Raw genomic sequence first — 12,678 nt, forward strand, 5'->3', positions numbered from 1 at the left:
CGTGCCGACCGGAGCTTCGGGCTGGCGCGGCTGCTTTCGAGTGCCTCGTGTTTTAGGAGTGCCTCGTTGTCAGCTGCGAGTGCACGCCCGTCACACGATGAGAAAGGTTGAACATGTAATTGCGTGATAGCATCAGAAAGATGCTGGACAAAGTCGCATCCATTTGTCCAGAAGGAGTAACTTGATTGACGGTTGACCGGCGAGTGGGGCGTGGTCCCAGCGCATTCGGTGGAAACGCACATAGCATCTGCCAATGCCCGTTAACAACACTTTTCTCTGTGTTGTCAAATTTACGAGACGTGTTTAGTTTCACTTTACGGGGACTTGAAGGACATTAGGCCACTTTAAGAGGCCGGTAGAAACCAACACGTCAGCAATAGTAGCACCAGCAAGCTTAAGCGGTGTGCGTGTGTGCTGATGGCTAGCAGCAGGGTGTGACTGATTGGATCCAGTGTGAGCAAGTTAACAATTCAATAGGAAAGGAGCAGGCCTTTGGCTGCTGGAAGACGACTTCATCCAATTGCAAGCAAACACACACACACACACACACACACACACACGCACACACACGCACAGTCTATTTATCTATCTAAAATAAACGGCACCATCTTTTTCCGCCAAAATGACCTTGCAATAAAGGGGGAATTTCATGGCTTTTGCCACACATGGATGGAAAGACAAGAAAACACATATACATCTAATGAGGTGAATCATATTTTCTTCAACTGGTTTTGCAGCAAACCAACATTTGAATTGTCTCGGAGATGTTCTTCCTTGACAACAGCTCCATATACAGTATACTGTGTGCGTGTGTATTCGGTTAAGGGTCAATTAATATCCGATGCACGGAGGGGGAGTTAGCGACTGTATTTTTTCCGTGACTGTTCCGTTCCGTCTCTTTCGGCCACGTCGCTTAGTGCGCGGCGGGCCTCAAAGTGTCGAGTGGATGAGTAAATGCCATAAACGGTAACTAGAAGCTGAAGGTTAAACATGAAAAAGGCTCTCTCGGCGATGACTCATCGGAAAGGGGCAAGAGAAAGTGAGCGTTTGCGCGCACTTTCCCACTAAAACGGGACGCGGTGCACATGAGGTGCGGCGGGCGGCCGGCTACGACCTCGCCCCGCGGCCTTGTGGGAAATGGAGCCATCCGTCATGTGTGGGCAGCCGGGGGGTGGCAGGGGGAGGGCGAAAGGGAGCCAGCCAGCGAGAGGAGTCAAGGCTTCCCCCCTCGCAGTTGATGGAGAGAAGCATGACAGCGGGTTGCGGGCCGATAAAGCAAGGGCATGTTAAAGAGCGCACGGGGAGCCTGCCGGCTGCTCCGCTCTAATTGACGCTGAAAGGGGGAGAGGCACAAATGAGCTCACTCAACGAGAGAGAAGAGAGGGAGGGGCAAGAAAGTCCAAAGTCAGATGAGCCAAAAGGGATGGCGAGCAGAGAGCAACAGGAGGCAAAAAGGTGACTTACATGCGTGACGGCCCGAGGGGAGAAGGTGACGTCATCCAGGAAGCGGACGGCGTGGACGGGAAGCAGCCTGTCCAGGTACTTGGCGCAGGTGTCGTAGGCGTGCAGGTAGTCCCGCTCGTCGACGGGCGCTCGCTTCAGCAGCTGGGCGTCGCCCTTCCAGAACAACTTGCGCAGCCAGGTGGCGTGGACCGCGCCGGGAGACAACGTGGCCCCCTGGCCGCCGCCGGGCCTCGGCAGCAGATGGGCCAGTTTGGAGACGGACAACACGTTCTGACTGCTCAGAACCGGTTCCAGAGCGGCCAGCGGGTCCTGCGATTCCTCCGTCAGCTGCCGGTAGTTTAGGCCTGCCCCTCAAAAAACAGTTTGGACATTGCACATTAGGAAGGACGGGTTATAGTCCAAAAACTTGAGTGGTACACACAATGACTTGAATAAGGCTTCAAGAGATGCCAATAAAGTGTCATTGCTTTTGAATGTAGCTTAAAACCCTGTTTTTTTGAAGGTCTTTCAAAGCATTTTCAAAATGAGGTTTTCCATAATCTTGTTGATGGCTGAATACTCTTTTAGTCAATTGAGGAAGCTACTTTATGCCTTTACTTTGAATTTGTAACTGCTTTTAAATGTTGTTCTTTCAAGTATTCAAAGCACATTGACTAACCTTGGAAGTGAACAATTTTAGGGGTTTTTTTTTTCCGCCAGACCCTCGTACAATAATCTCCCCTAATTGGGGATTTTTTTCCTTTTCAAAATCCACAGTAAATGAATACAAAATTGATATCAATTTTCCATCTTGATGTATGATTGCAACACAAAATATGCACGTGACCGCTGTGTTGTGTTGCAGACACACGCACGAGTGTGGCAGCCTAGTCTGAGCTTGAAATATTCAACAGGGGCCCGCCTGTGGGATGCGGTTGCACACATGGGCACACACACATCAAACCGTGACAAACACACACGCACACACGCACTCCCAGACAGGCTCAGACAGACACTCGAGCTGCAAAGAAGAAGAGGGAGAGGCGCTTGCACTCATAGCAACGTTGACTCCCCGCCCACTCACACACTCAAGCGGTCGTCGTCTGTATCATGCTGTGAGCAAAATTGCGCACGGGGTAGAATGTGCGCTTTCGTGCCATCCCAGACAGTAAATATTTTACATTGAACACAAAACACGTCCTCTCGGTCTGCCCGTCCGTGGGGTGTCGTCAGCCCGCAATTCAAACACACGGCCTCGGACGTGGATGCCTTTTTTCATGACAGCGGTTCGACGCTTGCCAGTGACCAATTCTGCCCAGTAACAAGCGGCCAATCAAATGTGCGACGTTACCGGGGAAAAAAGAATTCAGGCAATTACGTACGCTTGCCGGATGATAACCAACGTGATCGCGTTAGAATCAATTACAAGCATGCATCATATCTGTCTGGGTCATTAACACGTTTATATTAAACCTTTGCGATTAGAACGTGAAAAGGAAAAATGTAAACAAAATAAATGAATTAATCGGGCAACTGAAAAATGTGATCGATAAAACAAAAAAAGGTTGAAATTTTAGAGAAACAAGAGCAAAACATGAACATTTGAACAAAATTGTAATTATTTAAAAAACAAATGAGCAGTTAAAATGTAAACAACAATTTGAGAAAGAAAAAACAAAAAGCGAAAATGAAGGAATTAAGAGAACTAAAAATGCAAACAAGCACATTCAAGCCGAGCAACTAAGTGCCTCGTGGGAAAAAAAGCCCAGCTTCCCTGGGACAAGTACGAAGGGAAAAAACAAAAGCAACAACAACCGGGCAATGACGAGCGTGTGCGCATGCGTCGGCAGCGTGTGTGGCAAGTCATGGCGCAGCAGACGGCGCAAGTGAAGCGTGAAAACCTGGCTGACCTTTGCGCAAGGTCCTCTCATGGCCAGCCCTTCGACGGTCAACTTGACAAAGCGCAACCTGCTCACAAAGCACCTTGGAGAGCAAAAGGACACTGAGCAGCGGGCAAGCGAGGCTCCCCACACTACCACAAGCGTTGAGCTACCTGGCCAGCCAATTTCAAATATTTGCTATATTCACTCACTCCCAACAGTCGTTGGTATTCATTCATTTGGTCGTCATTCGCTTGGCTGCGCCATCTTCATTTTTTGGGTCCAATCTTATTTCTGCCCGCGTGTCGCCATGTCAAAGTAATCTGCCGAGGGCCTTCGCCATCGTGCTGAGGAGTTCTCCGATGGAATTTGTGCCAACTCACCGCCGGCCACAGCGCGTAGCTTCTTGAGCAGCTTGACGTGGCTCGCGGGCGCGATGGCGGCGGCGGCGCCGGCCATGTACGGCCGGCAGCCGGCCGCGTCCAGCAGGGTGTAGTAGTAGAGCAGCCGGTCCAGGTCGCCGCCCTCCACGCTGGGCAGCACGTACTTGCTCATGTGGCCGTAAAAGGCCTGCGGCTCGCTCCGCAGCGAGGCGAACAGGCCCAGCGACTCGCTGCGTGACTCGATGTCCTTGGTGGACAGACTGAGTGGAAGAAAGAACAAAAAAACCAACAAAAAAAAAAAAAAACAACAGGGACATCACTAATGTACACGTTGACATACGTCCGTACACAAGAAGGAAAGTCAAAGGGTTGGAGTTCACTTAATGACACATTACCTAGTGACTATTGTTTTTCCCTGACTCAGTAAACACGCCAAATATTAAAAAAAAAAAAAAAAAGTAATAAAACCAAATAAAAACGAATACGCGTACAAACAAACAGCATACAACTAAGTCAATTTCAAAAACCGCAACATCCCAAAGCGCTCTAACTGCGTCGGAGACGGCGCTCAGGGGGCTGGCGTGCGTGGATGCTCCACTGGGAAGACAATTGTTGTTTATTCTTTTTGTCTGCGTGCAGCCCGGTGCAGGAAAATGCGGTGGTCGATGCCGCACTTTCGATTCGATGATATAAAGCAAAAGTCTCTTCTGCAATCCACCCTTGGCCTCCTCCTGCTCCATTTACAATATGAATCAAATATTGATCAATCAAGATCAGACACCAAAGAGACAAACACGCATGCGTTTGTCCAAAACACACGCACACAATTGGTTGCAATTGATCATGAAATACAAGCCATAAAGCATTTTCTTATATCCTGACGCGACGGGGGGAAATATTTGTCACTGATGCACACGCATGCGCTCCAACACGCACAGAGTAGGTAGGTGTACCTAATGATGTGGCTGCGCGCGCGCGCGCACGTGTTCATTAGGGGAAAGTCGGCACAAGTCATTTGAATGCTGTGAAACGGAGCAATTTGCAGGCAGTTCAAATGAGATGAAAAGAAAAATGCACTGCCTGTGTGTGCGTACCCGCTGTCTGTGAAGAGGAACTCCAGATGAGTCATGTGGACCTCCCACAGAGGAACACGGTAGCGCTTAGCCAGCGACACCGAGATGCCGTACACGCCGTCGTCCAGGGTCCTGAAAGCACGCAGGGAGGCAAAATAAGGAGCACACTTTTGCTGTGCGCGCGCGCGCACACACACACACACACACCCCCCCCCACACACACACACACACACACCCGCACAGCATCCTGCCAAGAGTCGGACCTTCAAAATCAAAGCACACGTTCTTGGGCCACATATTGAGCAGTCCCAGCCAATAAACTGCGCGAGTGTCATTTTTTTTGGCCGCGTTGTCGAGCCGAGCGGCAGGCTCGTTATTGCCTTGCGTTGTTCATAAAAGCTTGCACCTTGCCGGCTATTGCAACCTTATGACGCAATTGGACAAAAAGCTTTGATTATTTGACAGAGAAACGCGACAGAATTCGAGAGGAGATGCGAAAAATGTCATTACTTTGCAACTTTCCGGAAGTAAAACTGTAGTTTTACTCCATGAAATGTATTTTTGCAAACGCCTGCGTGCGTGTGGAACAGATGAAGTGGAATGACATGATTTCCTATGGCAAAGATGGCTTTGGATTTGAGAACTTTCTGATCCCGACAAGCGGGGTGCGAGGGGAATTTTGCGCGGGACTCACTCCGCCAGGCCGAGGATGGTCTCCTTCTTGTAGTCTGGGTCGGAGCCGAAGCGCTGCACGTCCACGCCGCGGCCCAGACCCCGCAGCACCTGCGCCTGCGTGTAGTCGCTCAGCCGCTCGTTGTACGCCCGCAGCTGCGCGATCAGCTGCTGCAGGTCCTCGGGCCAGCCCGAGTACGCCGACACGTGCCGGGTGACCAGTCGGATCAGCTCCTTCGGGTCGGACTGCCAGCGGGAGGAGGAGGAGGAGGAGGAGGAGGACGAGGAGGAGAGGGGTCAGACGGACATGTCGGCGGCACAGGCTGCTAATTCCGCAGTCTTATTCTCAAGCTAATCGTCTGGTGTCTATCACTCTGGGAACAAAGCGACACAAGTCAGGCTGAAAATAAAACGTGCGCGTGTGCCTAAGGTACACACACAAGGTGCAGCCCGGGCAGTTCCAAATTTGCAATCTTTCAACAAAGGAGCACCTGTAGCCATCTCTTTCATCTAGTTCTGGTCATTTTGACATTCACGTAGAATGGACCTTACACGGAGACCTGTGGACCACCACTCCTTCCTGTACAAGAGCCAGATCAATACATGCCATACTTAGGATTTACAAGGTGACACTTTTACAAAGACGAGACAACGTCTCGCGCTAGGTTTTTTATTTATTTATTTTTTTTTTTGTGGCCATGCAGCCTAAAAGAACAATTGTGTCATGCTGTCATTTCAAAACAAAAGGAAATTAGGTGCATAGTGGCAGTGTAGAAGCTGTGTGTGCAACCGATTTGCGGAGCAAGTGCCCCTTCGGCTTATCGCTAAGGCGCACGCCTTGCGCCCGCTGAACCCGACAAGTTGCTTGCTTTTCTGCTGCCTTTCACTGAAAAACTAATGAGGCTATTTCCCTTCTTTTCGCCCCCAAAACGGCTTGCGGGAAAGCCGGTACAGCGACCGAGCGAATGCATGTAGGCCCGGCTTCTTCTAATTTCACTGCCAGGAACACATCAAGTGTGGCGGCTGAGGGCAATTCGGTACGGCCGCCTCGCTCGCTCGCTCGCTCTGCTGGGCGCTCGGGAAAATAATGTAGCGAGCCGCCTTAACGGCAGCCGTGATTCAGGCCCGCGGCGGCAAATTGGACAGAGGGAAGACGGTGTCAGCTCCTCCTTTCTAATTCACGCCAGTCTCATTTGGGGCGGGGTGGCTCAGTGGCAGCGTGGCCGTCTCCCAAGCCACATGTTGTGGGTTCGATCCCCGGCATTGTCGAAGTACCCTCGAGTGAGATACTGAACCCCCAATCTGCTCCAGATGCTGCGTCATCAGTTGTTAGATGAGATGCAGTGCGAAGCGCAAAACAGGTGACGGCCCGTTTCCCATCAACGTTACGTCGGCCGATCGGCGGCGGGCTACTGCTTCGTGGTATTTGCATCAGATAATTATACTGTGAGCGTGGGGACATTTTTGGCCTTTACCCTCTGGCAGATTGGCCAATCAAAAGTTAGGACAGGAAGTGGATTGTAAGAGTCAGGTAGGCCACGTTTGACTGCAACGTTCTTAACTTTGTGGATTACTTTTACCGCATTTATGTTGCCGCCGGGCAAACGCAAAGCCAAGATTGTTGACGTGCAATCGGACGTCCGAAAACCTCGGGCCGCCGACGACTTGAGATCAAGCGGCAAGCACGCGAAGGACGGCGCGGTTGCGCTCGCTCTCTGGGGAATGAGAGAGCGTGTAATGACTTTAATGAGTCGTACATATGTCATAGTTAGCAGTCAGTGCGCTCATTAGCGCTAATCGTGTAAACTGTGGCTGCGTATGAAGAGGGGAGAAAGCTGCGACGCTGGGAATCCCTTTGCAAACCTCCACTGGAAATGCTTGGGGAGAGGGAGACGCACTCGGTCAGCTCTTGGCAGTCATCGGACTTGGAGCGCTTCATAGGGCAGCGGCTCCGACAACGGAGGTTGGGCCCGGCGGTGCGGCACACGCAAAGCCGATGACAAATGTAATAAAGAAAGGGCTCGTTTCAATCACCTTCGCGCTCGCTACTGGGCTAATCTTTGCCGGGACGAAACGTGAACGGCTGTGCTCGACTTTCGGCTCAAGGGAGAAAAACAACTTTGAAGAACTAGCACAGTGGGCCGCAAAAGGGCCTCGCACAAGGTTCTGGGTTTGAATCTCCTTTCCTCACACAATGCAGACTCCAAGGGAGTGAACTACTCACCTACACATGGGGGAGCGAGCCATCTACTTTTAAGGTGTGCGTGTTTCTGCCAACTTTGGCTTGTGCTGTACAAAAATGTCAGCAGAAGCCGACTAGAACAGCTCAACATTTACAGGGGCTAATCAGAGCCACTTGAAATGGGGGCGGGTGTGTGCTGTGAGTTTGAATGTGATTGGCTCATTCGAAACAACCACATCCCCAGTTAGATGAGGGTGTGCACACTTATGCAATCATATCATCTCAGTGACTTTTTTTTTTTTTTTTTTAACTTGCGCTGGCTAAACGATTTCATTTTGCTTTGATTTGTGCAGGTTAGCGCTCACAGTAGTGGTGGGAAACCTGTTAAAGCCATATATCTTGGTCACAAGCTGGCCTTTCAACAGGGGTGTGCAGACTTTTTATACGCGCTGAAGTTAGAAAATAGCCGACCGGGCATTAATCGGACATGAATTGACATTTCGCACAGCTAAAATCAACAAGGAAGCCAGGCGGATACAAACGACTCGGCCGATGCGGGTGATTCATTTGCGTGAATCGCTACTAATCGCTACTCCCGCGGCCGCATTCCATTGGTCCTGCTGATCAATAGTCAGCCGCTACAAAGAGAAATGGCCAGGTGAGTAAAGTTGTCTTTCCGCGGCGCTCAATTGGTCAGGGCAGGGTTGTCGGGACTCACTAAAGCTGCGTGGCGTTGAGCCACGGGTGGCGGCCATTTTGAAAGGTGAAAAGCGAGAGGCAAGTCACGTGGGCTCTTTCTGCCTTCGGGCTCTTGTGCGCGTGCGCCGCCCGCCAGAAGGCTTTGCAAGTCAAAAGCGCGTGACGCAAACTTGATGGGAGTGAGGATAAGAAAACAAACAAAAAACAGCCGGCGAGCCCCACAAGATGAAAATTGATAAGCGCCAAGAATCTGAAGGCAGGACGCCGACATACTTTCAAGTGTCGATGCACATTTTGACAGCGGGGATACTGGACAATTCATTAGGTACACCTGCTCAATCGAATGACACAAGTGAAAAATTGGCCCTGGACAAAGATCACTCCTGTAAAGAGAAATCAATCCAAAAATATTTGGGGAAATATCTGACATATATCTTGCATGCTAGTGTATGATTTCATCGACACTATTGTTCATAAAAATGATAACAACATTCACAATGCCGTATTTCCATTCTATTCAAATGTATTTTCAATTTCAATTTTAATTTAGAGAACAAATGCTTTTGGATGTGTTATTTTCACTGTCCACATTTTGAGCAATATGGAATGAAAGGCCATTTAAATGGCGCACTCGTGTGGCGGCGCTCTCAAGGGAGCAACATTGTGCACCGAGAGGGTGTTCCTAATTTGACCATCTCACCAGCTTCCGCCGACTCATAAAATGAGCACGGCTGAATTCTGCCCGCTCCCTCGCTGCGGCAGGTTCAACATCTCCTCATGTCTAGTGTAGCGTGAAAACATGCTGCTGATTTTTAAGGCTGGAAAAAAAACAAAAAAACAAATCAAACACCTCGAGTGGGCCCTCGGAGAATTCCGCGGCTATTTGCAACTAAATGACTTCAGCGCCTCGAGTGTTTGGGGTCTTATTGGGGCGGCTATGAAATTATGCCATAGCGACGAAAGAATTCAACGAGAGCGTTAACGCGCACTTGACGCGAACTGGGAGGCCAAAACACACACAAACAAAACAGAAACATGCATGCAAAAATGCGCAAACTTGAACAGATCTGGACACTTACAAGTCCGATTGAGATGGGATCTGCATTCATGCCGTTTGTGGTTCTGCTTCTGATCTGGCTTACGCTTGGCAAAGTCACTTTTTGGGTTTCACAAAGATTTAAGGCTCCAAATATGATTTTTACATGATGAACATAATCAATGCAGAAATGCAATCTTGGATGTGATTGGGATTGAATGGGCTTTGATTTGACACTTTTGCACATTTGGTAGTCATCGGATCACACGTTTTAACACGTTACCTCGGAAATGCGCAATCCGAATCCCAAATCCCAACTGGATTCAACTTGTTGCGACTCCATTCAAACAATTTGTGGTATGGGGACGGGGGGCTGTGGGGTGGGGGGCTATTTTGTGCTAGCGTCTGTGAAATTTGATGTCTAACACAGCCACAAATATACTCGATGTGAGCATTTGTGCAAGCCTGTGGCACGCCATGTGTGAAACAAGCACGCGGACGATCGGAATTGTGGCCAGTCGGCCTGCAAATAATCAAAGCGGCGACGGACGCGGAGCGCAACTCATTCAAGGGTCGAAGTGACGGCTGACAAAAGCAGGCCCCAAAGCTGGAAACGATTCTCCTTCCCTCAAGCTAACGCTCAGCGCCCAAACTTTTCACGAGCCATCAAGCAGAGTCGAAGCTCAAACAAAGCGGCAAAGTAAGAAAAGTCCCTCCGGCGCCAAAGCGCCAACAGCCGTCTTCAAATTGTCAACGGCAAAATCGATGACCGCAACAAAGAATCAGAGTGGACGAAGGAAGGCAAGCTTTCATCCTCATCCTCAGACTAGAAAATGTTGAAAGATGCCCGCCAAGTCGGGATTTTTTCCCCGAAAGCAGCTAAACTGAACGTGTTCAACTGGAGTTTCCATTTCAACATCAGCCTCCAACTTCTGACCGTAAATTCACATGCTGATTTCCCTGAAAAATCAAACAATCAATGTCAAACAATCAATGTGATGTGAAGCGTGAACTTGCCGCCGAGCATTGCGCCCCGGAAGGCATGTGGATCGACTTTGCTTTGCAGCATCTGGGCAACTCTTCCCGATAATTGCGCGCGACGCCGATCGTCAACCGCTTATTCACTCGGGCTGGCCTCTTTTTCCACCTGCCGTCTTTCAATGCAACATTTGCCCCCCCGAGAGCCCAACCTCCCGAACCCCCCCCCCCCCCCACCTTCCCCTTTCTTCCCACTCAAGGAGAAAGGTCAAGGCCATTTCTCGTCTTTGCAATATTTGGCGACATTATCAAGCCGACGACGCGTTGCCAGACCTGGTAGAGCGTGTGCCGCTTGTCCTGGAAGCAAGGCAGCAGGCGGCTGTAGATCTGCAGCGAATAATAGTAAGCGGCCAGCTGGAGGGACAAGGCCGAGTGGCAGTGCTGCTCAAAGCAGCGGTTGGCGTCCAGGACCTGCACAGACAAGCGCAGACGGCAAGTTGGACATTTTCAAGACGCGTTCCGGCAGGATGTGGGAGAATCGCAAGTTCCGCGTGCGGGCTTCAGCGTAGAGCCACGTGTGGCCGCAACACGCCGGGCGGCAGGAAAAGCTCCAAAACAAAGAGTCGTCACCGAAACGGAGAAGAATACGCCCCGAGTTCAGTTTGTATGCGTTGCTGTTGTGTGCGCGCGAAGCAGCACTTGTCTGACGCTCTCCGCAGCCACTCCGCTCAATTGCGTGCGCCCAACGATTGTGTTTGGCGTTACATTCAGCTTCTGACAAAATGGTGGAATGTACAGTCTGGAATTAGCTTTTGCGAGAACGAAACAAGGCGCACACTTTGCCGCTTATTTGGGCAAATGTGAAAGCAAGACAGCCAGCCGTCTTGTTTTTTGCTTCCTTCGGTGACGTTGGATTGCTGTCAACAAACGGGAGACGGTCAAAGACTGACGACAGGCGCTAACGACTGCTTCAACGTCTGTTTTAATAAGTTGAAATATGTACAAAGTAGAAAGTAACAAAGCACATGATTCTCTACATGGCAGATTTTCACCTAGTGTGGGTGGAGATTGACCCGACCGCAAAATGATTCGTTTGCCATCAAAAGGCCTTTCTGCCGTTTTGTAGTTGTCACAAAGGCCAAAAATATTTGCATGAAAGCAAACATTGAAAAAACAAACAACAGCTGGTCGTCTCTGCTTTTGGTCAGCGTTTTTGGTGAACCTAACGCATGTTCTACTTGCCGATTACTCAAGAACGGGAAAAGCCGCAAACTGCTTTTGTTTTTCTGGTCTCCTCTTTCTTTTCGCGGGTTGGGTGCTTATGGTCACGGAGCACCGTGGACCCGTCCGTCCAAATGGTGGAAAAGGGCTGGCAATAGGGGCAAGTCTGCTTTGAAAAGTTTTGGCAAGCAAGGAGTTAAAGATTGCGCGCAACTTTTTTGAGCTTTCAAGTGAAATCAAAATGACCGACGATCCGTCCGTCATGTCATGATGCTGTCAAGAACGTCAGCGCGAGCAGCGGCTGACCGATGATCCCTGCTGGGGAATCTCTCGCCGCTGTGCTTTTTTCTTTTTTGTCAGCTTCCCGGAGTATCAAAAAAAACCAAACAAATCAATAGCGTCTCTGATACGGACAAAAGCGCTGGCACCGGAATTGAGCCGTCAGCGCCGGACTTGGCGTCCACCTACCTGAGGCAGCGCCAGCAAGTAGGACAGCGCCAGCGTGGCGTCTCGAGGAAACGCGTCGTTGGCCAGCTGCAGCAGCACTGCGGACCAGGAAGGAGAGTCGCATTAACAACCAAGGCCAGACTTTGCCCGTCTTGGCTGAATACAGATAGATGACAGTCTCAGTGAGTAAGGCTAGAAAGAAAAAAAAAAAAAAAAAAAATCCAACAAGTCAAGCGGCATCATTAAAAATCTCCCCCTTAACTTTGGCTACTCTGTCTGTCTGGCTTTTTTTTTATGCTTGTGGCATGGAAGAGGATCACTCATTCAAAGATTAAAAAGTACATGGCCACTCCACCTCACTTTCAACTCAAGTGCACTTTTAAGAGTTCCCCGAATGCCAAATGTGGCAAGCCAAGGATGAAATGCTTGTGAAGACACGACGGCGCTTCTGAAAAAGCCTTGATTTTTTTTTTTTTTTTTAATGAATTAAAATGTCGCCAGTGTCAGCCGTCACGCCGAGCCCTCGAACGGAGCCAAAATGTCAAATGTTTCCAACCTATTTGGACTCGTCCCATGCTGATTTTTTTATCTCGAGGCGACGTAATACTGCACGGCTCCCGCAGAGTGAGGGAAGAGGCTGACTTCTACACAACGTTCAAGACAG

At 49.9% G+C, this 12,678-nt stretch overlaps 1 protein-coding gene across 2 annotated transcripts in view; it reads right to left on the reverse strand.

Moving 5' to 3' along the window:
* Positions 1 to 12,678, reverse strand: part of nbas (NBAS subunit of NRZ tethering complex) — a 74,913-nt gene that overhangs the window by 18,888 nt on the left and 43,347 nt on the right. For both annotated transcript variants that reach the window (XM_086018621.1, XM_086018620.1), the window contains exons 40-45: positions 12,036 to 12,112; positions 10,680 to 10,817; positions 5,474 to 5,697; positions 4,801 to 4,911; positions 3,707 to 3,966; positions 1,465 to 1,808 (exon numbers count right to left, since the gene is read on the reverse strand). In XM_086018621.1, coding sequence (XP_085874747.1) covers positions 1,465 to 1,808; positions 3,707 to 3,966; positions 4,801 to 4,911; positions 5,474 to 5,697; positions 10,680 to 10,817; positions 12,036 to 12,112 — 1,154 coding nt within the window. The remainder of the gene's footprint in view (positions 1 to 1,464; positions 1,809 to 3,706; positions 3,967 to 4,800; positions 4,912 to 5,473; positions 5,698 to 10,679; positions 10,818 to 12,035; positions 12,113 to 12,678) is intronic.

The sequence above is a fragment of the Filicampus tigris genome, chromosome 20, assembly GCF_054856515.1.
Source record: "Filicampus tigris isolate MCC_2025a chromosome 20, RoL_Ftig_1.0, whole genome shotgun sequence".
Taxonomy (NCBI): domain Eukaryota; kingdom Metazoa; phylum Chordata; class Actinopteri; order Syngnathiformes; family Syngnathidae; genus Filicampus; species Filicampus tigris.